At 44.1% G+C, this 24,507-nt stretch overlaps 1 protein-coding gene and 1 long non-coding RNA gene across 9 annotated transcripts in view; one reads left to right on the forward strand and one right to left on the reverse strand.

Moving 5' to 3' along the window:
* The window catches only part of JCAD (junctional cadherin 5 associated), a 45,837-nt gene that overhangs the window by 18,596 nt on the left and 2,734 nt on the right, over positions 1-24,507 (reverse strand). Inside the window, exons 2-4 of one of the 7 annotated variants that reach the window (XM_063727528.1) lie at positions 20,085-20,210; positions 15,972-16,196; positions 15,453-15,792 (exon numbers count right to left, since the gene is read on the reverse strand). In XM_063727528.1, coding sequence (XP_063583598.1) covers positions 15,453-15,733 — 281 coding nt within the window. In that variant the 5' untranslated portion in view covers positions 15,734-15,792; positions 15,972-16,196; positions 20,085-20,210. Of the gene's footprint in view, positions 1-13,964; positions 14,116-15,452; positions 15,793-15,971; positions 16,273-20,084; positions 20,211-21,335; positions 21,453-24,507 lie in introns of those variants that run through there. The other 6 variants (XM_063727527.1, XM_063727525.1, XM_063727526.1 and 3 more) reach the window with 6 other exon arrangements.
* LOC129048198 (uncharacterized) lies at positions 3,921-13,973 on the forward strand. 2 transcript variants are annotated; one of them, XR_008510363.2, is made up of 4 exons: positions 3,921-6,110; positions 11,344-11,489; positions 12,303-12,451; positions 12,868-13,973. It is a non-coding gene; the product is annotated as an uncharacterized LOC129048198 (long non-coding RNA). The 2 variants fall into 2 exon arrangements; XR_008510364.2 differs by lacking the exon at positions 11,344-11,489.

Below are 24,507 nucleotides of genomic sequence, written 5' to 3' on the forward strand. Positions count from 1 at the left end.
CACCGTGCCCAGCCCCATCTGTATTTTTAACAAGCACTTCAGAGGATTCTTATCCTCAATTTTAGGAAACACTGCTAGGGCTTACACTGAGATTGACTAGAGGAAGAGGGGAGCCCTGTTCATGGGGTAAAACTCTCTGCAAGGCAGGAAATGGTAGTGTCAAATGCAGGGTGTTGTTCACTACTGGGCCACACATTAGGATTTCCTTGTGAGCCTTTAAAAAATACCAAAGCTCAGGGCCCATCTCCAAATATTTGGATTTAATTGGTCTAATGAGGAGCCAGTATATTTCAAAATCTCCCAAATGACTCTAGCATGCGTGGAGAATTCAGAATCACAGTTCTAATGCAACCAAAGGAAAGTATCTGAAGAACATAATGTGCAGAAATATTAAGCTACTACCCATGAATGATCAGAGACTAGGGCCATGTAATAGGGAAAAACCATTAACTGGAAGGAAGTTCAGGGGACTCAACAGTTTTGATTAACCATGGGCTGGGTGGACATTGAAAAATGGTTCAAGTCTAGGATAGCTGTTTGCTTTTTAAATTATTACAGTAATGGATTCATTGTTGAAAATGAATGTTGGAAGAATATTAAAAAAGTACAAAAAACAAAATCTGCTTATACTGTTTCTATTCAGAGATGGTTACTTTGATACATATCTTCTCACCTGTGTGTGTGTGTGTGAGGATGTGAATTTTTGAACAGCCTGAGTATTCTACTAGGTATCTGGTATTATGTGAACATTTCTTGACACTTGTAGCACAAACAGCAGCAGCTGCTTACACGGTGGTTGCTGTGTGCTAGGTCCAAGCCACGTGCTTTCTGCAAACTAACTCATTTAAGCTTTACCAACATCCTTCTGAGGTAGAAGCTACTGTCATTACCATTCTACAGAGGAGGAAACTGAGGCACAGGTGTTAAGTAACTTGCTTAATACTAACATCTACTGGGCACCCATGCCGTACCATGCATGGTGCTAAGCATGCCAAGTGAATTATCTCATTTCAACGTTATAATTACCACTATTTCCCGCTTCTACAGGTAAGAAAACTGAGGCACAGGTAGGTTAAATGATTTCCCCAAGTTACACAGCTTGCAAGGATTTGGGAAAGAGCTCTAAGCCAAGAAATGTGAACCTAAAGTGCTCAATTAACCCTGCATTTTACTTCTTCCAGTGTAATGAAAACCCCCTCAGGTGCTTAATGTTCATGGATGAATTGTATTCCCTCACAAACACGGGATTTACTTAACCCTTTACCAGTGTTGGACATTGATGTGGATTCTATTCTAAAACACCTTGAAAAACACTATTGTTCACAAACACGTGATGTAGGTCTCAGATCATTTAGAGTAAGTCCTTAGAAAAGAAGTGAGTAGATCATGGGGTGTTGTGCGATGCATGTTGTCAAACTGACCTTAGATAAACTATCCAGTTTATAGTCCCTCCTGTCGTGCAGAGGAGAGCCGGTCTTACTGAACCTTTTCATCCCTAGTTATTACAACTGTTTTTCCCCGTAACTTCTCACTACTTTAATTTGCATTTCTTTGATTACTAGTGAGGTCGATTTCTTTTTCCCCATGTGCTTAGGTGTTATTATACATTTTGTGGTTTCAAATGATTCCAGCAACCCAGTCTGCTTTTCAGCTGGTAGCACAGCAGAGTGAACACAACATGAAACCGGGAGGTGCAAGTCCACCAGTTCTATGCAGCAACAGTGCGTGAAGCCTGGGAAGAGTCCCTGCTGGGTCTGGGCTGCAGGAGAGCCCTTCCAATCACAGAGGCAGAAGGCTGTGGGCAGGAGCCCTGGTAAAAACTTCTATTTTTATTGCTACTATTCTTATTTTGGAATTACCTCTTTGCCTTAAAAGGTAAGGATAGCCCCTTAAACTCCGTATCCAAGGCCGAGCGCAGTGGCTCATGCCTGTTATCCCAGCGCTTTGGAGGCTGAGATGAGTGGATCACTTGAGGTCAGAAGTATGAGACCAGCCTGGCCAACATAGTGAAACCCTGTCTCTACTAAAAATATAAAAATCAGCCAGGTGTGGTGGCGGGCATCTGTAATCCTAGCTACCCGGGAGGCTGAGGTGGGAGAATCGCTTGAACCCGGGAGGAGGAGGTTGCAGTGAGCTGAGACCGTGCCACTGCACTCCAGCCTGGGCGACAGAGCAAGACTCCATCTCAATAATAATAATAATAATAATAATGATAATGACAATAATTCTGTATCTACTTTTACCCCCTGATAACTTGTTAGGCAGTCATTTACAGCAAAGCTTAGTTATGGGCTGGAAAACCAGAAAATATCCAAAATCAATCTGAGGTAAGACATTTGCCACTGAGCAGCCTCAATGCTTCTGTGTTAACGACCTGTACGTGGTATAAGCTGTCTTAACACCGGGCACAGTAGGAAGTCACAATTTCTGTGTTGCTTTTGTTGTCATTGAAATTATGTTTTGAGCATTTGGGTTTTGAACGCTGAGAAGAGGGCTTCCTGGTCAGGTTCTATACAGATTAGTCATTTTGAAAGCCATCGCCACTGGCCCCCCTGCATAGCCCCTTTCCTCCCTCCCTCCCCACTTTAGCTGAGCCAGGCTTGCAGCTCCAGAAGCCACAGTGTCCTCCCCTGGGGACTCCTGTGTGACTGCCCATCAGTAGCCTAAGAAACGCTGTAGAACATGAACCACTGAAAAGTCTTCAGCACCTACTGTCTATAGGCTCTCAGACTCTGTAGAAAATCCAAGGGCAAGACTTAAAAACTACCATGTAATAAGGCATTACAATTGTTACACCCCACTGTGAAAGGCTAAAGGAAATCACTAGGAAGTATGTGGTTGGTGCTTTGCATCAGAAACAATCTACCCTCTTACCTCTGCTCTTAGGCTGATGGTGAGTAGGCTTTTATGAAGCACCGTTCTCATTCCTGACCGTCCTGTGAACGCTTTCCTGGATTGCATGACTTTAGGTAGGAAACCGTACTGTGTGGCTTTGACGCGTTTTCTCAATTGATATTCGGGTTTCACAGTGTGCTTAGAGAAGGGGCTAAAATCCTAAGGTGCTACTTGTGCAAGTACACGCCACGAGCATAATCAGAAGACAGATAAAAAATGACAGAAATAGGACAAGAATACAAACAGCCTGTCACTTCCTACAGAGGGAGCGTGGTTGGTTTTCTTCTCCACCCAAAAATGTTACACTATCACTTTAACTGTGTCAAAACTGCCATATATAACAAACCAAAATAACTAAGAATTTTGGGTTAAACTTCCTTCTGTTTGCACAAGGTGCCAAAATTCCAATTTAATAAAAATACAGGTCATCCGGGAAATTGTAAATTATCTACTTTGCAACGCAGTCCACATGACATAGAAAACTATAAACCATTTAATTAATAAACATCTATTTTGTACCTAGCAAGGGCCGGGCTCTGACAGGTGCAAGTGGACTCCCCATGGGGGTCACTCTGGTAGATTTCTCCTTCAGACAAGTTAGCAAGAATGGCTCTTCTAGTAGCTTCGCTATAGGATGCCCATTACCAGCTAAAATGTGTACTGCTGCATATGGTTTCAAAGCCAAAAATATATTTTCTGATATATTTAAGGAAATGAGATCAAATTTTTCTTTTTAGAAAAATGAAACTAATTATCTTACATTTTAAAAGACATTAACAATGGCACTTTTAAGAAAACATGCTGAACACATTAACACAGGGTGGGAAAAAGATAAGGAAAGCAAAGTGGAATGTGATCGCACAGACAAATTGTGTCCATGAGTTCAATGGGACAAGCAGGGTCTTTACACAGAATTCCCGGGTGAACGGGACAGAGATGAAACAGAAGTTACACTTGCCAACAGCCCCATCTCTCATCTCAGGAGAGATGAGGCCAGCGAAACAACTACTAGCAACTGCTTGGGAAACATCTGAAATATGAGCATGTGAAAAACAACATGTTTAACAGAAAATGAGCAAGTCTATTCACTGCATATGCAGCAGCTAATTATGAGAAAAATTAGGAGACAGTTCTGTTCATTCACATGAGTCCTTCTCAACCACAATGGAAAATGATACCCTTCTTTTAAAAAGTGATTCTCCTTAGAATAGCAACATTTGGGCTGGGCACAGCGGCTCACGCCTATAATCCCAGCACTTTGGGAGGCTGAGGCGGACGGATCACCTGAGGTCAGTAGTTCGAGACCAGCCTGACCAACATGGTGAATGAAACCTCGTCTCTACTAAAAATACAAAAAATTAGCCAGGCGTGGTAGTGGGTGCCTGTAATCCCAGCTACTTGGGAAACTGAGGCAGGAGAATGGCTTGAACCCAGGAGGTGGAGGTTGCAGTGAGCTGAGATTGCACCACTGCACTCCAGCCTGGGCAGTACAGAGCAGGACTCTGTCTCAAAAAAAAAAAAAACAAAAAAAATAGCAACATTTGGAATGCCTGTAACCACTGGCTCACATTCCCCATCTTCTCAGTGGCCTCCAAGGTCCTCATGAGCCACACTGACTTGTTATCACCCAGGCAGCTGCAGCCTGGCACTGGGCCTGATACCCAGGGGCACAGGATAGATGTGTGGATTAACTTAAGAAATCAGCCAGAGGCTTGCTGCCTGCCTAATGAACTGGGGGTTCTGTGGGAAGTGAGACAGACAGTTGTTACCCTTCCCTTCTCCATGAACAAAATCCTGAGCCCGGTGCCCCCGTGGGGACCCTCATAGTCCAGTCAGCTGTGCTTTGCTGTGGTTGTTGGGGTGGGGCTGGGGAGGCCCAATTAAAGCCATGCCTTTATCCAGTGATCCCTTCCTGGTTCCCAGATCTGCAGTCTAGCAGATGCCTGCTGCTTTCCCTTGCTTTCCAACCCTAGTGTCATGTTCTGGACCAGTGGATGGTCATGACACATTGGCCTAGCCTGTTCCTTCAAAAGCCACTCCCCTTCCGGAGGCGTCTGTATCTAGGCATTGGTATCTAGATACAGAAACTGAGCTCCAAGGCTGTGGGTCTCACTGAAAGAGCCAGGAGCAGCGTTTTCCTCTGGTTGGCAGAAGGGGCTTTGGACATCTCTTTAGAGTGACTCACATTCACCAACCCCGCTGTCAGGTGCCTAACGTGCTTCTGTGATGGCCTCGGCCACGTTCCACTCCAGAATTTGCTCTGAAAGCTCTCTGGGCCTGGAAGCCTGCAATTTCTTTTTTCAGCATGATTTGGTCTATTCAGTATACCACCCTGTGCAAATATCCCTCTGACACAGGGTAACGAATGGGCTAATTTTGGAAAGGGGAAATCTGGGGTCTGGAGAAGATGAAGACTGAAGTATAGAGGTTAGCATAAAATTAAAGGTCAGTCAGAAAAGAGAAAACTGCTCTGAAAACATAATGGATGAATATCACTCTCCGGCAAAGTTCAATTTGAACAAGAATTGTAGGTTGCGCTGGCAGAATTGTAACTAGAAAATCCACAAATGCCCAGTCAGACTGCTAATGCATTGTCAGGCCTGCTTTTTATGATGTCACAATGAATGACTCTAGATGACAGACAGTGCAGATTCAGTTAAAACATAAAGTACCTGGCGGACTATTTCCGGAGGTTACAGTTTTGTTATTAAAAAAAAAAAAATACACAAATAATGGGTCTGGAAGAGGAAGCATAATAAATTTGAGGACTTAGAAGTGATGCTAAATTTGGACATTTGAAGAAGGGGCACAGGAAAGCAATTCAAAGGCACTTGAGTTATCAACGTGCACAGAGGAAATTAAGTAGGAGGCATTTTGGAAAGGCACCCACTGATATCGACCTGGATGGAAGCCCTTGAAGTTACAGTTCCTCCACAGCATGGGCTTTGAACTCCTGCGCTTGGGTCTGGCTTCCACAAAGATGAGCTCAGAATGGAAAAATTAAAAAAAAAAAAAAAAAAAGTTGGAAGCCATTGCCACTACAGTGCCAACCTGGCCAGCCACAAGACCATAATATTTTTTAAACTCTGACGGCTAGGAATGGACACAAATTGCTCTTTTGTGGTTGCCAGCAGGTTTCTGAATCATCTTTGGGTTAGGGCTTCAGTAGACTTTTGATTTTGCAAGGTCTAGTAAAGAACTTTTATACACACAAGGTAAGTCGGAGGCCACGGTCCATGGGCCCCGCCCCTGGGACTGGGTTTTGGGGTTGTTGCTTCCTTTTCATAAATTAGTAAATTCACAACTGGCGCTGATGTGAAGGATGGCGCCAGCTTGGAAACTGTCATGGTAATTCTAGTAGTGTTTAATGCACGTAACAAAATCAGGGGCTGGGAGACCACTCATGCAAGGGGGCACCTCATTGATATGGACCACTGACCAACCTACAGGTAGAGAAGACAAAGAGAGACCCGGCACGGAGGTTCATGCCTGTAATCCCAGCACTTTGAGAGGCTGAGGTAGGAGGATCGCTTGAGCCCAGGAGTTAGAGACCAGCCTGGGAAACATAAGGAGACCTAGTCTCTACAAAAAATTTAAAAAGAAAAATTAGCTAGATGTGGTGGTGAGTGCCTGTGGTCCTAGCTACTCGAGATAAGGCGGGAGGATTGCTTGAGCCTGGCAGGTCAAGGCTGCAGCAAGCTGAGATCGCACCACTGCACTCCAGCCTGGGTGACAGAGAGAGACCCTGTCCCAAAAAAAAAAAAAAAAAAGAAAGAAAAAAGAAAAAGAGAAAGAGAAAGGGAGAAGAGAAGAGAGAAGAGAGAAGCAGGATGGAGCAAAGGGAAGGAAGAAGGGCATAGGTCCACGTGGAAGGAGACGGCAAACAATAACCTGGAGAAAAGGTAGGTGGAGCTGGTGAGGGCTCCTGGGGCAGCCGCCAGCTGCGTGTACTAATGTGTCCCCGATGAAGGTGCTAAAACCTCTCACTGGGAGTCAGGGCATCTCTGAACAACATCCTTCCTACAACTGCACTTCTGAGGGAAGAAAGCTGGGTCACAATCCCTTAACCTCTGACTCACACCAGCTATTTAAATGAGCCCACTCCTTTTACTGATTAACATGGCAAGGACACACTGACGCCTTCTAATGAATGTAAAGACAAAAAGCCACACTGGGTGGCCCTTACTCGGAGGCAAACTCCCTACAGGGCCATATGCTGACGCTCCTCCCATGCTGAGATCCCACTGATAGAGGATCCTGTCCCTCCACATCAATGATCATCCCAGGAGCATCCCAGGGCCTACAGGAAGCCACCCCTGAGGGTGTCACAGGCAGGGACAGGAAGCACTAGAGAAATGGTTCCCCACCCGAGTGACTAGAAGTCCTGGTCACTGCACGCAGGGCAGACACTGTTCCCTCCCACAACGTGAGGTCCTTCCCACCTGACGGCTGGGCAGCCAGACCGGCCTCGGCTTCTGATGCCTCATCTGTACTGCAGGGACAGAAGCCTTCCTTTTGAGTTTTCTGGGAGGGATGAAATGAGATAATACCTTCAAAGTGTTATTCATCACTTTCTTGTGGATTCCTAACTTGAGGAAGAAAAGGTACAGATGGAGAAAAATAGACTGAGAGGACAATGTCTGTGGCCGGTCCTTGGGCAGCCAGATGAACCTGCAGTTGACACCCAAAGACGGCTGCCCGGGGTCAACAGAACAGTCCAGGCTCGGGGCACCTGCAGAGGGGTGGTCTCTGGCTTCTCACCACACCAACAGGGAGCAGTGTTGGAACATTGCCAGGAGAGTGGTGAGCAGCTGCCCTGGGCACTGGAGGGGCGGTGCGGGTTTAAAGGCCAACACCACGGCTGTCCAGTGGAACGCTGTCGGCAGCGTCCTTAACTGCCCCTGCCTCTGATGCCTCATCTGTACTGCATGGACGGACTAAGCCTTCCTTTTTGTATCCTGGGAGGAATTAAATGAGATGATACATTGAGAGTGTTTAGCACAGTGCCTGACACATAAGAAGCCCTTGTTTCATTTGGTATTAACTCAGTTAAAATACATTTTCAATGGAGTAGGTTATCTTGAAGCTCTGTTTGCTTGATCGCCTGGGGAAGGGGGTGCGGATGGCACACAAGAAAGGGTGAACAACTGAGTGTCTGTCTGAAGGTGATGATTATTTCAGATCGGCATTGTCTTTGTCTAAGTTGTAATCAACAGGCCTTCACAATGCCAGGAAAGAGTGACGTAGCTGACTGTCATCACAAGATGCTGCTCCTCCTGGGGATGGCTGGTCTCTGACGAAGAAGCTACACCCATTTCCACAATATGGATGTAGAACAAACCAGTATTTCATTTATTAAAACAAGGCAGGAAGAGAAGCTCTAATCCATTCTCTGTCATGCGTATCTAATAGGTAAGGCAGATTATTTCAGTATTTTCATATTTTCTCTTTAATAAGGGCATGTCAGATTTTTACCATGTTAAACTGCCTTCACCAGTGTGAACCACAGAGTGCCATGATAGACACAGAGAAAGACCAGCCTCGTTTCTCATTTGCCTTTTTCTAGCACCACTCTCGTTTTCATTTACTTATTCATTTATTCAACGAATATTTATGGAGTATTCGCGGTGCCTCTGACCCACGGTTCTTCAGAAGCCAAGATGAGGACTGTGAGGAGCAGAAAAGGTGGTCACTAGTCATGGGTTTCTGAGAGCCTGAAGGACCCTGCAACTGGGTCTCTGATGACGACACCCTGGGGAGGCCCCCTAAAGGCCCCAGGCCCCATAGCTGCACAGCGGCCCACCAGTGACACCCCCAGTCCACACCCTGTCCTTTGTCGAGAACACAGAGGCACAGCCATCTTTGAGGCAAAGCGGCTGGACCGGAAGACCCACTCAGGTCTCTTTTGGACCCCCATCTCACATTCCTACCCTGGGTGTCTCTCTGTGGGGCATTTCCTAGCTCTCAGACTCATCCAGTTCTCTAGCTGAAGGCAGAGTTCCACATGAACAACTCTCCTCTTGGGGATGGCATAACCACCAAGATGCATGAGGCCCTCGGCGGTGCTGCCGCTAGATCTTCCTTGTCACTCCAGAAGCCTGCACCTCCACACCACTGCACCTCCATAAGCCTCATGTTCAAAGGACACAACCTGCTTCTTAGTGGGGAAACTGGTGCAGGTAAAAGCTACATGGAGCAGACGCAGGAGAGAAGACCAGCTTCCAGGCCCTTCTGGAAGTTTCCACACTTACGAACGAGACCAAGGAGAAGGGCATACAGAAGACAGTGGGGGAAGAGGTGGCCTGCGTCTTCCTGGTGTTCATAGCATGCCAGCCCTCAAGAAAGACAGGCTTTGCCTCATAACAAGGTCAAAATACCAACAGCTAATGCTTAGGATGGAAACAAGCACTGAAAAGGCAAATCGTGTTTGTGGATTTATAAGTTTGTAAAAGAAAGAGGAACATAGAAACAGATGTTAAACTTGAAGCATTCTCTGTTTTTGGAAAACCCTTATAAGCAGGATATGATTTAAGAGAAGCTTTAAAAGACCCTGAAAATGAACTGTTTACCACATCCAGTAGCACTATCTAGAATGGATGTTTACTGATCAAATAGAAACCTCCCAAGATGAGGGCCCCAGACCACCACATCAGAGACTCTCCCTAGGTTGCTAAGTCTCTCATTAGTTACAACGGCCGCTGATGACAGGAGATAATTACAAGTTATTCTCATGGGTAACTAACAAAAAATCTTACCAGAATTCCTGGGGCTATGCAGAGAAGAGCCAATTATGGTATAACTTTCAGCTTCAAACCTCTGCTATGTTAAGTGTATTTTACAGCTTCCTCTGATTATAATATTTCAAAGGAAACACATTAAGGAAACCCTGAGTGCCTGATAACAGCCTTTTACATATTTTAATGGTCGTTAAGTATTATTTAGTTTTGGCTACTTGTATTTTAAGCATGCAGTTTCCTCCATGTGCAGATAACACAGTTTTTCCTCTTTGCCCACTTCCTCTTAATCTGTGTGTGTGTGTTTGTGTGTGTGTGTGTGTGCTTCAGCAGGCAAGCTTTGGACATGGCCTGTGAGTCTTTTCCTGGACCACGTAAGTGACTTTCATGCAAAGCCTACAGCCAGTTTCATGACTACAATCTGTTAACTGAGACCATTTAGGAGCGGGCTAGCATCTAGATGAGCTCTCTGTGGAGTCAATGACTTAAAAGGGGGAAAATGCCAAGTCTTTAGTGTTATTTGTCAAATGGTCTGTGAAGAGAACATGTTTTGGGGTACACAGGCAGTCCCTGTGGCCTGGAAACTGTCCTCACCCGCAGCCCCTGCAGTGGGGAAAGCTCAGGCACCCATGCCTGGTCATTCCCTCCTCCCCATCCAACCTCCCTCTCCCTTGTCCAGCCCCTCCCCTCTGATCGGAGCAGGGAGACACCCTAACCCAGACTCAAGCATCCACCGGCTGTCTGAAACTCAGTTTTTTCAAAAGTTTCAACTAAGAGCTGTGGGCAGTTGTCAGCAATGGGTTCTGAAGCTAAGCCATCAAGGGGAGCAAGGGCGGAGTCTAAGTCTCTGCCAGCCAGAGGTACAGGGAAGCAGAAGCTGTCAGGGAAGGGAAGAGGAGCAAAACAAATACCCGGAGATGCAGAGATGGGTGGCAATGGGGGACAGAGATGAATGAGTCCCCAGGGGAATAACCCACAATCCAGGGGGACACCTTCTCATTCCATGTCTAATGAGGCCAGCCAGTCTTTCTCCATTTCCTATGAATGGTCCGTGAATCTCTCCATGAATCCTTACAACGACCCCTCCCTTTCCTTTCAGGTAGGTTCCACTTACTGCCTCCCAAAGGATCTATGAAGGAGGGAAACTTTACTGCTAGGAAGTCTTCAGCCCGGGGGCAAGGAGGGCCCCTGAGCCAGGGGTCCCACAGTCAGGCTTCACAGTCCATCTGCTGTGCTTTAAACGCTGGTAAAGTTACCAGTCATACAAACGATGGCCCAACACATTAACGTGTAGCTTCCAAATACAATTACTGTCTACTAATCAACTTAGATAAACTATGTACGAAGGAGAAACAACTCTTGGTCCTTCTCCACTACTTGCACCTAAGAGATTTTTAGCAAGTTCACATGCTCCTTTGCCTTTCTTCACAACAGAATTGCCATTCTTCTCCTGTCCTAGATGCTCAGTGCTACTTGATCTGCTAATAGTGAAAGCTCAAAGCAACAGCCCCCTCAGCACATTAGGAAACAAGTATCCTGCATGCTCGAAAATCTCATCAAAGCTTCATATTTGTGTTTTTTTTTTTTTTTTAAGTTTTACTGGAAGTCCCTCGAGTAAGAAAGGGAAAAAGAAAAAAAAAGTAAAAAAGGTTTACTAGATAGAGCTGGTCTTTAAATCAGAAACTCTGTTCTAAACTGATACTAATCATTACAGGGTAAGGAACAGTCCTGACCATTCTCACCAGACAATGCTGATATTCCAGCTAAGCCCCAGATGATGGATAATCCTGCCTTCCATGTATGCTCCCTTTACAACGTCCACAGAAGAGCAGTGTTATGTGCATTATCTCGTGTAGACAGGTCAGGATGCAGTCTTTATAGGCCTCTCCAGACAGGAAAGGGACACAGCTGGGCTCTGAGAGCTGTCACACGTCCATGCATGCCAGGGGGAGGGTGGAGGACAAGGGACTGAGAAAAGACCATCCAGCGATGGTAACCCCAGGAGCTCACAGAATCAAGTGCTCCTTTCAAACGAAAACAGGCCTCACCTGGGGAGAGCTCAGCCAGGCCCAGTGCTGCTGCAGGGTGGCAGCCCCAAAGCATCTGGCAGCCCGGGGGGTGGGGGAGTTGTGGCCCAAGCTGGGCTCCCTCCATTGCTGCACTGAGCAGCCACTGATGGCCAGTGACATCCTCTGGGCTTTGTGTTGGCTATGGTTTAAATGTTTATTCCGTCTAAAACTCCTGTTGAAATTTAATTGCCATTGTAACAGTATTAAGAGGTGGGACCTTTAAGAGGTGATGAGGTCATGAGGGTTCCACCCTCCTAGGTGGGATTGGTGCCCTTATAAAAGGATGAGTTCAGCCCTCTCTTGTTTGATCTCACTCTCTCACCTTCTACCATGAGATGACACAGCAAGAAGGTCCTCATGAGATACCAGCACCTTGACCCTGGATTTCCCAGCCTCTAGAACTGTGAACTGAAAAATTTCCATTCATCATAAATTACCCAGCCTGTTACAGCAGCACACATTGGATGAATGCAATGTTCTTCATTTCTAAGATAATAATATTGCCAACATGCCAAGGTCTCCACTAACCTGTCAGAATAAAACAAACAAATTTTCATTCAGCCCCTGTGGCCTTCCAAATGACCTTGATCTCCATCTTTCCCAGGACATCAGTGGGGTGTTGAGGACTGGCTCAAAGTGTGAGGACACATTTTAAGGCAGCCCTCAACCAAGAAACTGCAGAAGAGGAACCCTCGTGACCCTTCCCAATCACGCTGATGGCTTCAAGTTGGACAGGGCTATCCTGGGCCCCAGGTAACCCCTAGACCGGGAGGCCAGCCCAGCAGAGGTCACTGTGTGGGATGGAGGAGGCAGCAAGACCACACCTGTGCTTTTGAGTAACCAAAGACTGGGATCTGACAGCACCATTTATTCATCAGATTCAGAATTCACATAAGCCATAGTAGTATTGGCTTTTTTTTTTTTTAATTTAAGCTGTTAACTATTGACACCTATTTACTTTTTCCCAAAGCACTTTGTTTCTGATGGGGAAAAACAATTCTCCTTCATGCCTACCTTTCTGTTTCCCTCCAATTTTCAGTTCTCTATTGGGCACCTAAAAAAAAAAAGTCTTTCATTTCAACCCAGGGAACCTTGCAGCCAGTCTCTGAAGCTTGGGGCACTGGCAGGGATGTCTGCAAACATGTATGCATTTGCTGTTTCTACCCTAGGAGCCAACCTTCAATCCAAAAGCCACTCTACACCATCTAAGTGAATCGGCCAATCTCAACAACATGGACAAGAGGCCAGATCTGTCGAGAACTCTGTCATCTGTATGAAAACATCCCAGGGCTACACAAAGCCACTTATCTGAGCCCTTCACTCAGGATGGAAAGAAAGGCAGCTTGCAGATCTGATTATGCCATAGTCCTCAGGAACCTGTTACCACACAAGGGGCTAGAAAGTCCTGAGTGAGTTGTGGATGAGGTTGGCGGCCACACTGCCCACACAGAATTCTAAAGGGGATTCTCCTGCCTCCCACCGTGAGACTCAACTCTGATCCAGCCCCTCAAATTTGAGGGAGACCCCACGTAACCTACATGGTCCATCTGCAGGGATTCCATAGCCCTGTCTTTACTTCATTAGAAACTGACCGTTCTGCTTTTCAATAGTTGCTACAATTGGGGAAAGAATAAATTGAACACATGAGCATGTATTAAATAACTATGTATGCCCTGTACTGTAAGACTCTGTACAAGAAACAAAAGAAATAGGAGACAAGGTACAATCTCAGTACCTTGATATCCAAGTTGGAAGGTATAGATATACTCAGCAGAAAACTAAATGAAAAAAAAAAAAAAAACAAGCACCCGTTTGTGTGGTAGTCATTAAGGTTATCTGAACCCTCAGCCAGCTCACCCATAAGACCCCTTTTCCAGCTCCATGCTGGAAAATGGCAGCCAAGAAAGTGAAGGCCTTGACAGTAGGCGACAGAAGTGTGAGTTCTGAAGCACAAGGTGAAAGAGAAACAGCTTCCAGCCCCTTCTTCATTGTGATTTCCCCCCTGAGCCTGGCGCCATCAGTGCTAACTCCTCTTGCTCCTCGCTGGAGAAGCATCTGACTTGGCAACCTAAACCTGCTTTTACTACACTGGGCAAAAACGAGGGCTCTCACCTTTGCTTTTCTCTAATAACGTGTTAAGTGCTCTGACTCTAAAAACAAAATCCTTCCCATTTTTGCCTGAAAACTGTCAACCAACAAGGAAGGTCCTTTCTCTGCAAGGGTGACCTCTAACCATAGGAGGCGAGTTCATTCCCATCAGACTTGCCTGTTTTGTGTTTGTTTGTTTTTCTTAAAGAAAGTTCCCTGATTCCGTCTGTGTCCTTTGTCCATATCTAATTGCTGACATGCAGTTACATAACACGCTCTGTAGACTCAGAGCTCTTCCTCCCGAATCTGTGCCTGGTCCCAGTGCAGCACTAAAGGCAAACACAGTGTTAGGAAGGGATGACAAAGGTTTCCTCCAGGTGGAAACCGCCTGGGAGAGGGTTTCAGGGCTCCTCTCCCAGCCTGGCTCTGTGGCAAGCTGCCGAAATTCTCTCCTTTTTCACCATCCTGTTCCCCTAGCTAACCCGCCCTCTCTTTTTGTTGTAAGGAAACACCCACAGATGCAGCTGTATTCAGATAGGATGCCCACATTAGGGCCAGTGTGTGTGCAAGGAAAAGATAGGTCAGAAGCCAATGGAATGATACGAATATACCAGAAGAAACGTTTTGTTTTACAAATGGAGGGGAATACAGAGCCCTTTTCACTCTCTGTAACCTGCAAAATATTGAATTGTGTTAATAAGAAAGCCAAATATACTGTGAATGGGTGCGTGGTTATGAAATAGCTTTTACAAAGTTCTAAAATGACTCCTATCTGAGGCAAGATGAAGAGATTACAAGGGAACCAAGAAGCAGAGTCCTAACACATGGCATTTAGCATGACAGAATGTGTTTACTCACTGCTATTTATTGAAGGCCCATTATGGCCAAGCCCTGTGCTAAGTGCTGCTGGAACACCCTGAATATCACAGTGGAAACAAGTGATCTTGGGCTGGGTGTGGTGGCTCATGCCTCTAATCTCAGTGCTCTGGGAGGCTGAGGTGGGAGGACTGCATGAGGCCAGGAGTTAGAGATCAGCCTGGGCAACACAGCGAGACTCTGCCTCTACAAAAAATAAAAATTAGCCAGGTGTGGTTGTGTGCACCTGGCCCAGCTATTCGAGAGGCTGAGGTGGGAGAATCACTTGAACCCAGGTCAAGGCTGCAGTGAGCTATGACTGCACCACTGCACTCCAGCCTGGGCAACACAGTGAGACCTTGTCTCTTAAAAAGGTGGCCGGGTGCAGTGGCTCACTAATCCCAGCACTTTGGGAGGCCGAGGCGGGCAGATCACGAGGTCAGGAGTTCGAGACCAGCCTGACTAACATGGTGAAACCCCGTCTCTACTAAAAATACAAAAATTAGCCAGGTGTGGTAGCACATGCCTGTAATCCCAGCTACTCAGAAGGCTGAGGCAGGAGAATCGCTTGAACCCTGGAGGCGGTTGCAGTGAGCCGAGATTGCACAATTGCACTCCAGCCTGGACGACAGAGCGAGACTCCGTCTCAAAAACAAAACAAAACAAAAAACAAAAAAAGTGTTATTGTGTCTAATACCATTTCTCCCTCCTCGACCCTGGCCAAATACAGAGTTGAAAGCGTTTACCCACACATCACCCACTGCCAAACTCCTGAGTCAAAAGAAAACGGTGGGTTCACGGTGAAACTTACCCGGCCTCCGAGGTTCTGGAAGCAGAAGTGATCTGGGGCTCCCCGTGGCCTCTCGGTGTGCTGCGGCGGCTTTCGGAGTCACTCACATGTCCTTTCCCTGCGGACGTCTTACGATGTGCGAGGGCCGCAGGGCCATCCTCATGCCCGTTCTGCAGGCCCTGGCCTGCTCGTGTCCCAGTCCTCGCTGCCTGGCGCCCCTTGGGGTTATCCTCACGTGATGCCGGGGGGTCTCTTGACAGTTTGTATCCATGAGAGATCAGGAGGTCTTCTACACTGTACATGATGCCCGGGCTTCAGCAAAGCTCAACCACTGGAACCATGGTGGTGGCAGGACCCAGCACTGCAGGACAACAGAGAGCTCTATTTGTGACTAGGTCTCCCTGAAGGTCAGTCTGACACCTCCTCCTCCCGTGGTCCCCCCACCAAACCAGACCATGGCGATGGACACAGCACAGAACCTGCACAGAAAGAGGGGGCACAGGGATGGCTCTGCCTGAAATTACTCTCCATTCTATTCACCTAGAAAGTGGGTGTAGCTCTGGCTCTAGAGGATGTGGTGGAACCCTGAGGACCTCACCGTTGGATGGCTGCCTCTGGTAGAAGAGCATGTGGCACGGTGCTTAAGCAGTGACATGATTAACACTGTCCACCTTCCCCTTGTCCCACTCACCTACAAACAGCAGGCGGAAGGAGTGCGGACAAAAAAAATACAGACCTGGGAGCTGCAATGACTGCTTCATGTTTCTAAAAAGAGAAACCACCAATATCCAGCTTAATCTTAGGACACGCCCCTGCTTTCATCTTGCAGACATACCTTTTGCTGTAGGAGAGAGTGAGATCTTTAATCAACACAGTCATGATACAATTCAGCGGAAGCGATCGAAACAGCAACTGCCAGGGCAGCCACCCCGGGGCAGTTAACTAGCAACCAAAAATAGATTTTAACTCTTTGGGTTCATGACGAGAAAACAACACACTGATCAATCACGCACACCCAACTCACTACACAAGCCCAGAGTTCTCTTTTCCTTATGAAAGTCTTTTTTTTTTTTTTTTTTTTTGAGATAGAGTTTTGCTCTTGTTGCCCAGGCCGGAGTGCAGTGGCACGATCTCGACTCCCTGCAACCTCCACCTCCTGGGTTCAAGTGATTCTCCTGCCTCAGCCTCTTGAGTTGCTGTGAATACAGGCATGTGCCACCACGCCTGGCTAATTTTTTGTAGAGACAGGGTTTCACCATGTTGGCCAGGCTGGTCTCGAACTCCTAAACTCAGGTAATCCACCCGCCTCTGCCTTCCAAAGTGCTGGGATTACAGGCATGAGCCACCACACCCGGCCTCCTTATGAAACTTTTATGAATCAATTTTCTTCCCAGTAGATCTTGGGGAAAAGTTTTTGCATCTCTCAGCCAAGGATGTCCACACCCAAATCCTGCTATAGTACCTGAATCAACAGCAGCAACTTCCTCCAGTGTAAGCTGCACAAAACAAGAGTACCCACAAAGAAGAATGAAAATGGGCAGAAACCTACCTACGAGCAAAAGAGGTAGAGCCGCCCTGTTTATTCCTACATGAGAACATCTCTCTTCCTAAGTCTTCCCTTTGATGATAAGGCGTAAGACAGATTGGTCAGACGGATACACCCACCACTGCTTCCACGGGGGCTGATGGTAATGCTGGCCTGGGTGAGAGACACACAAAAGCCACAAAAGCCAGCTCCATCAAAAAGCTCAGCCAGCTCCAGCCCCACTTCGCTGGTGGACGGAAATAGAGCCGCTGCAGCCATGGCGAACAATGGCCAGGAAACGCCTGCTGGCCCGTGTGCAGGTGAAAGGAAGATGCCTGCGGCATGTGCTTCCTGTCACTGGGAGCTCTTACTCAGTCTGTCGCACAATTCTGCTTGCCTGTCTTCACTCTTCGTCACCTGCTAGATTACAGTAGGGAAAGTCTCGCCTGTCAGAATGGAGAGTATCAAACTTTGGAAGTTGATAATTTTCCATTTGTCCCTACATTTTGTGGAAGCTGACAAGCTCTGGCAGCTACTGTACTAATAGAAAAATCTCCATAGCAACTCTGCCACTCCTGACACTCCTACTGCATGTCTTTCAAGGAGTTGTACAACTTGGGTCATTTGCTTCAACAGACAAGGAAGGACCAGAGAAGCAAGGGTTTGTTCTTTAATTCAACAAAGTAAGTTCCACCATGCGAGGGATTACAGAGGAATGAGATCCCATCACAAGCAAAGGGCTTTAGGAACACAGAGTCAGGCTTTAGGGCAGGGTCTTTGGTTTGTTTGATGCTTCATCCCCAGCAACTTGCACACAGTATGCACTCAATAAATACTTGTTGAAAAAATGCACAAATGAGAGACAGAAGTGTTTGAGCTAGGTTTTGAAGAATGGTTAGGAGTTCATTAGGCAAAGAGCATGCGTTTGTGTATGAGAAGGGGAACTGGCATTTACAATAGATTATGAGTAGAATTATCCCAAGGGTAAAGAAATGGGGCCAGGCATGGTGGCTCATGCCTATAATCCTAGCACTTTAGGAGGCTAGGTGGGTGAATCACTTGAGGCCAGGAGTTTGAGACAAGCTTGGCCAACATGGTGAGAGCCTGTCTCTACTAAAAACACAAAAATTAGCCAGGCATGATGGCAAACACCGGTAATCCCAGTTACTCAAGAGCCTGAAGGAGGACAATCGCTTGAACCCGGGAGGCGGAGGTGGCCATGAGCCGAAATCATGCCATTGCACTCCAGCCTGAGTGACACAGCAGGACCCTGTCTCAAAAAAAAAAAAAAGAAAAGAAAAGAAAGAAAGAAAAGAAATTAATGGCTTAGTAACAGAATCCTGGCAGCCTAGAACAAAGTCCCCAGGCTCACTGGTTCAACATCACACATAGGGTCAGCATCACAGTTAAAGTTAGCATTAGGTCTCACGACACTCAGTTTCTCTCTCTTACTATGCCAGGCTCTTTAAAATAAAAGCAAATTGCATTGTACTCCAAGTGGCCACCGAATACACTGAGGAACAGGCATGTGCAGCACACAGCTGGTTGTGCTACAGTCCATTTGTCAGAATGGCAGAGAAGACATAACCCTCACAAAATACAGATGTGGGCCATTTTCTTCCTGGGGCTGGATAGGTTGGTCCAATATGGCTATGTGTTTGCATGGTAATTATATTTAGCAAGAATATCTTTCAATCGTAGTTAACTGATTCATCCCTCCCCCCCAGCCCAATAAACTCTTCCTCTACAAACTCCAAGGAAAAACCTGAACTATAAACCCAGCATTGCAGCACACATGAAATCTAATAACATCAACTATTCATGGCCATCTGTAATGTGCTAGGTTCTGTACTGGCACACTTTCATTCATTCTCTGCTTCCAGCAAAATTCTCGATGTAGACAGGAATGTCTCCATTTTCACAAGAAAACTGAGGCTGACAGTCCAAGGTTACACAGCTTGTGTTAGATCCATGGTTTGAACTAGGTCTGTCTAGCTTCAAAGTTCAGGCTACTAATTTAGGTTCACTCATCTATATTTTCTTCCTTAACATCAAAAAAGTTTCCTAGTTTACCAAATAATCCATACACATAAATAAGGAAAGAGAGAAGGCATGGTGGCATTAAAATTAAAAACCATATATTTAAAAGGAAAAAAATTCTCCTTTATTCTCTAGGAGCAGGATGGCTCTTCTAGATGACTCTTCTCACACACCACACACACACACACACATACACGCACACACACACACGAGTTGATGCCTCACTTGACTATAATGTCTTGATAGCAACGCTGGTGTTAATGTTTAAATGCTCAGTAATATGATTCATTCTCGAATACACCATGCAATTGCCTTGTGACCTTAACAGACCTCTTTCATCATGTGGAGTTTTGAGCTTTTCATAAATAACATGGGGCTATCATAAAGCCTGCTGTATGAAACTGAAATGCATACAAACGACATCTACAATAAGTGGGAGATGAGTAACTTTAAAAAAATAAATTCTTAAAGAAAAAAAAAAGTCCTACATAGAAATAGCCATTCTTATCTGCAACATCAATAGAATTTGGACTTAATTTGAATAGACAACAGCAAACCACAAATGGGTTTGGGCAAGGGAAATCTGGCAGAAAAGCAGGGGACTAAAGTGGACAGAGCGAGAACAGATGGGGGACCTGTAGTTACAAGTCCTTTCTATTGTAACATGCACAGGGGGCTGGCAGAGGGGATAAGAAAAAAAAGGAATAATAAGAGTAATTTTCAGGAGAAGAAGTACAATGGATTTTAGCCTCAGTGACGAGGATAATGATCATTCCATTAATAGAATATAGAAACTGGAAATAATTGTTGGTTTGAGAAGATGACAGCTCATTTTATTTTGATTTAACCAACCTAGTCTCACAAAATTCTCTTTTCCCCAAATCATCATCAAATGGATTTTCATCAAAGATTAATGATTTGTCCTTCCAAAGAACCTGAATAAGATCACTTGCAGTGATCTTATTGCATGGCACCTTTTCAAAGTTCTTTAAATATTAGCTCTATGGTGTCTATTCAAATGGAAGGGATTGTAGAATTAGGAAGTTGCTGTTAACGATCCACTGACATTGGGCATGGGGCTGGGTTACCTCCCGCTTCGCTGTTGGGATGAGTGTCTGTTTCTCCATGGTGCACAGTATTTATCTGTGAGCTGAATCAAGCCTGAGTCACTGCACAGGAGGAAAGGAGAGAACCCTTTGGGTCTCAGTCTTCTCCTGAAAGAGTAAAACGAGAAGGCTGAACCAGAGGTTCTTTAGAGTCCGTCTATCTCTAGGAAGCAGCCCCCTTTCTCTAGCCTATTCTTGCCTGTGATGAGCAGCAGGCATCAAAGTCAGCTGCCCCTGGAAAAAGAGTACAGCTTGTGGCCACGACACAGAACAGGGCTAAATAGGTCATATGAAGACAGAACCTCTGACCTTGGCCTTATTAGCACCCATGCAGGGGCCACCCAAGAGAGTAGAGATAAATGGCCACCCACTGAGGAAAGGAGTGGGCTAGGGAAGGCAGGCCAGGAGCAAAACATCCAGCAATTCGCCATCCCAGAGTGCAGGCACTGCACACTTACGCCAATGTAAATTCATCAGGGCACTTGTTTTACGTTGGAAGTGCCAGGCACTGGGCTGAAGAATATGAAGACAAATAAGATCCCATCAGCACCCTCCCTTGCGATGCTATGGTCTAGGTGGTATTATTTCAATTATGGATCTTCTCATCACTAAAGGTTAGGACTGGCAAATGAATGCCATTTAATAGGTGCCATCTTCTCCTCCCTTTCCATTTATAAAAATAAGCATTTTAATTCTCATATTTACAGTTATAATGCTCAAGACAGTGAAAGGAAACAAAACATTAACGAACTCATTAAATCAACCAGAACTTTTTTCCTTTTTAAAATTGGCCTAGAACACAAACTAAAAATTAACTTTAAAAAGAGAGACAAATATGTTATTAAAAAGATGAAAAGTATGGTCACCCTCACCTGTAATCAAAGAAATGCAAATTAAACCAAAATGCCGTTATTCACTTTTGAGATGATTACAGCTTTTAAAAAGCAATGCTTGTTGTTGGTAAGGGCATGAGGAGCTACAAGGGTTCTCCTGTTTGTGTGTGTATAAATGGTGGGGGGTGGGGGGTGCAGGCTATATGTAAATGAAAATTACTATTTCCCTTCTTAAAAGTGATTAGCCAGGTTCGCTGGCTCACACCTTTGATCCCAGCATTTTGGGAGGCCAAGGCAGGCATATCACTTGAGGTCAGGAGTTTGAGACCAGCCTGGCCAACATGGTGAAACCCCATCTCTACTAAAAATACAAAAATTAGCCAGGCGTGGTGGCGCTTACCTGTAGTCCTAGCTACCTAGTAGGCTGAGGTGGGAGGATCCTTTGAACCCGAGGTGGAAATTGCAGTGAGTGGAGATTGTGCCACTACACTCCAGCCTGGGTGACAGAGCGGATACTCTGTCTCAAAAAAAAAAAAAAAAAAAAAGAAAAGAATTATTAATATGTAACAAAATCTTTAAACATCTGAAACCCTATGGAATAATCTCACTTCTTAGGATCCATCCTAATGAAATAATCAGAGATATACACTGTTTTATATAAGGATATTTATCCAAGTTTTAATTACGATAATAACAAAATTAGACTAAATGTCTAATTTAGTAAAAAAAAAAAAAAAAAAAAAAAAAAAAAAATCTGGGCCGGGTGCAGTGAGTGGCTCACACTTGTAATCCCAGCACTTCGGGAGGCTAAGGTGGGCAGATCACCCGAGGCTAGGAGTTCGAGACCAGCCTGATCAACGCAGTTAAACCCTGTTTCTACTAAAAATACAAGAAAAATTAGGTGTAGTGGCGTGCACCTGTAGTCCCAGCTACTCAGGAGGCTAAGATGGGAGAATCGCTTGAACTTGGGAGGCGAAGGTTGCAGTGAGCCGAGATCGTGCCATTGCACCTCACCCTGAGCGAGAATGATATTCCATCTCAAAAAAAAAAAAAAAAAGAAAAAAAATTCTGGTGCATCCATATAGTGGACTATAATATGTATACACATACATAAAATTATGTTTTCAGATATACAACAGCACAGGGAAATGCTCGTGATACCATGCTAAATAATAAAGACAGGATACAGAACCCTAGATTCAATGTCATACCAAATTTGTTTATATACATATGTACTTGAAAGGTGAAAAAACACTGAAAGGAAACATACTAAAATGTCAGCAGAGGTGATGGACTCTGAGTTTTTGAAAAATTTCCTTATTTATACTTTACTGAATCTTATGATATTCTGTCATGAAATGTATTAGGTCCAATCATATGAAATTGTCATTTTGCAGGTCAAAAATAGTCAAATATTGGCAATTTCATATACTTACTATACTTAACTTCATATACTTAATATTAAGTATATATAACAACATATATAATATACACATTATTATTATATAAATAATATAACAATATTGTTTCATCACCAATCATCATTATTCATAACTTAATATATTAACATGTTACATAACTTAATTAAGTTATATATAACTATTTCATCATCAGAGAAAAACTTTCAAAAATGAAATGCTGCTTACGTTAGATTAGGAAAAGGCATCTTTAAAAATAGGTTAGGTATTTGGAAGCCTCAATGACAATAAAAGAAACATTGAAGAAAAGAATAAATGAATAGTAAATCACATAAGGCTCTAGTATATGGTACATGGGCCTTATCTGCCAGAGGGACTCTTAATCTGTTTTCAGGAAGCCAAAATCACATGTGCTGCTGAAGAAATCTAATACAAGGTTACAACCAGCATTCTAAAAAGGTCTTAATTAGACATTGTTACTCCTCTGAAAGACCTAAAACTTTTCAGTTGTATTCACTGACATTCCATGCTTAAGATGTAATTGGTCCCTCAAATTGTTGGCAGTTCAGTGTAAATATCTCTTCAACTGACAACATTTAGGTCTAATGCTATGATTAATATATAACAAAGTACTTTCTTTAAACAAGAGGTAAATCGCCAAGACATAAAACAAACCAGAATGGAGTATGTTGCTAACTGACACGTAGGTTTTTAATGCTTTCCACAGATCTTTTCCTAAGGGTAGAATTGTGTATTTTACTATGAACAATAGAATTGCTATTTCCCTTTCCAGTCTTAATTATTAAATAACGCAACAGTTCCAGTTGAAGTCCTGGGACACCAAGTTCTCACAGACTGCTGTTACGATACCACACGTGTGATGACCAACTCCGCCAAGGCACTCAAGTTGTTAAAATCTCACAAGATGTAAAAAATCATACTTAATCTGTGAAGTAATCATTTTAGGAGGACATCCTTAGGTTTCTTTAAGGTGACAAAAAACAAATGAGTTGGAAAACTTGGGTCTAAGATCAAAAGGATCTTGGAACATTAATCTTGCTGGGGTGGATTGGTATTAAGGCATTTGTTCAAAAAAAGAGAAAGAAAAAGAAAAAAGTCCCCAACATTATGCACTGAATTTTTTTCCTAAGTATTATCTCTTCTGACTCCTCTTTTTTTCTTTCCACAACTAATGTGAACACACACACATGCACTTACAAACACACACTCTTTCTCCTGTCTTCTCTTTCACCTCCAAATTCTGTGTCACACAATTATTGCTTTGGCTAGCAATATTTTTATGAGACCTTAAGTACCTCATTAACATTTCTGAAAGATTAGAAGTCATTAAGAAAGGACTCAAACTGGATAAGATTTTTAAATCTTTTGGAATTTTTGGCTATTTGCAAAAATAGCTGTAAAACATCATCATAGGTTAGAATTTTATTCCCTTATCATCATATATATCAAGCTCCATATGTAAAGATACCTTAAATATTCCATTAAACTTATCCTTCTTTTGGTTTTGTTTTTAAATGTCTTCAGAATAAAAAAAAGCCAAGTCTTTATCAAAGTGTTTGACTTAAATTATTTCATATAATCTTTACATTTTTATTTATTTCCTAAGTACAAAAGTCATGTAAAGTGATTTCAAAAGTAAACACTGCAAAACTCAGTGCTTAAGTAAAAAGGAAAAGTTCCTAGTAACCCCACTGTGCCAAGAGATAACCAGTAGCAACAATCTGGTTTCTGTTTCTCTAACTATTCTTCCTACACAGACAAGTTGCTTGCTTTTTTTTTTTTTTTCTTTCCTTCTTTGGAATGTATCTTGGTGCTTCTTCCTAATAGTATCTAAATTCTTTCATTTACATACAGAAAAAACAAGCTTTACAGGTAAACTATAAAGACAACCAATAAGCCCAAAACTATAAGGATACTTCACGATCTGATAACAAATCTGCCAGCCTATTGATTTAACCAGGCTATTCCCAAGCACATCTATAGAAAGTTTTTGGGAAAGATATTTAGTTATAGATAATCCAAATTTTTAACAAGACACCTTCAATTCAAATCAAGATAATTGAGGTTTTAGTATCTGGGGGAGGGGTTCCTATATTTTTCTAAACACCATTTAGTGTTTAAAGCATATATCAA

Source organism: Pongo abelii, chromosome 8 (assembly GCF_028885655.2).
Source record: "Pongo abelii isolate AG06213 chromosome 8, NHGRI_mPonAbe1-v2.0_pri, whole genome shotgun sequence".
Taxonomy (NCBI): domain Eukaryota; kingdom Metazoa; phylum Chordata; class Mammalia; order Primates; family Hominidae; genus Pongo; species Pongo abelii.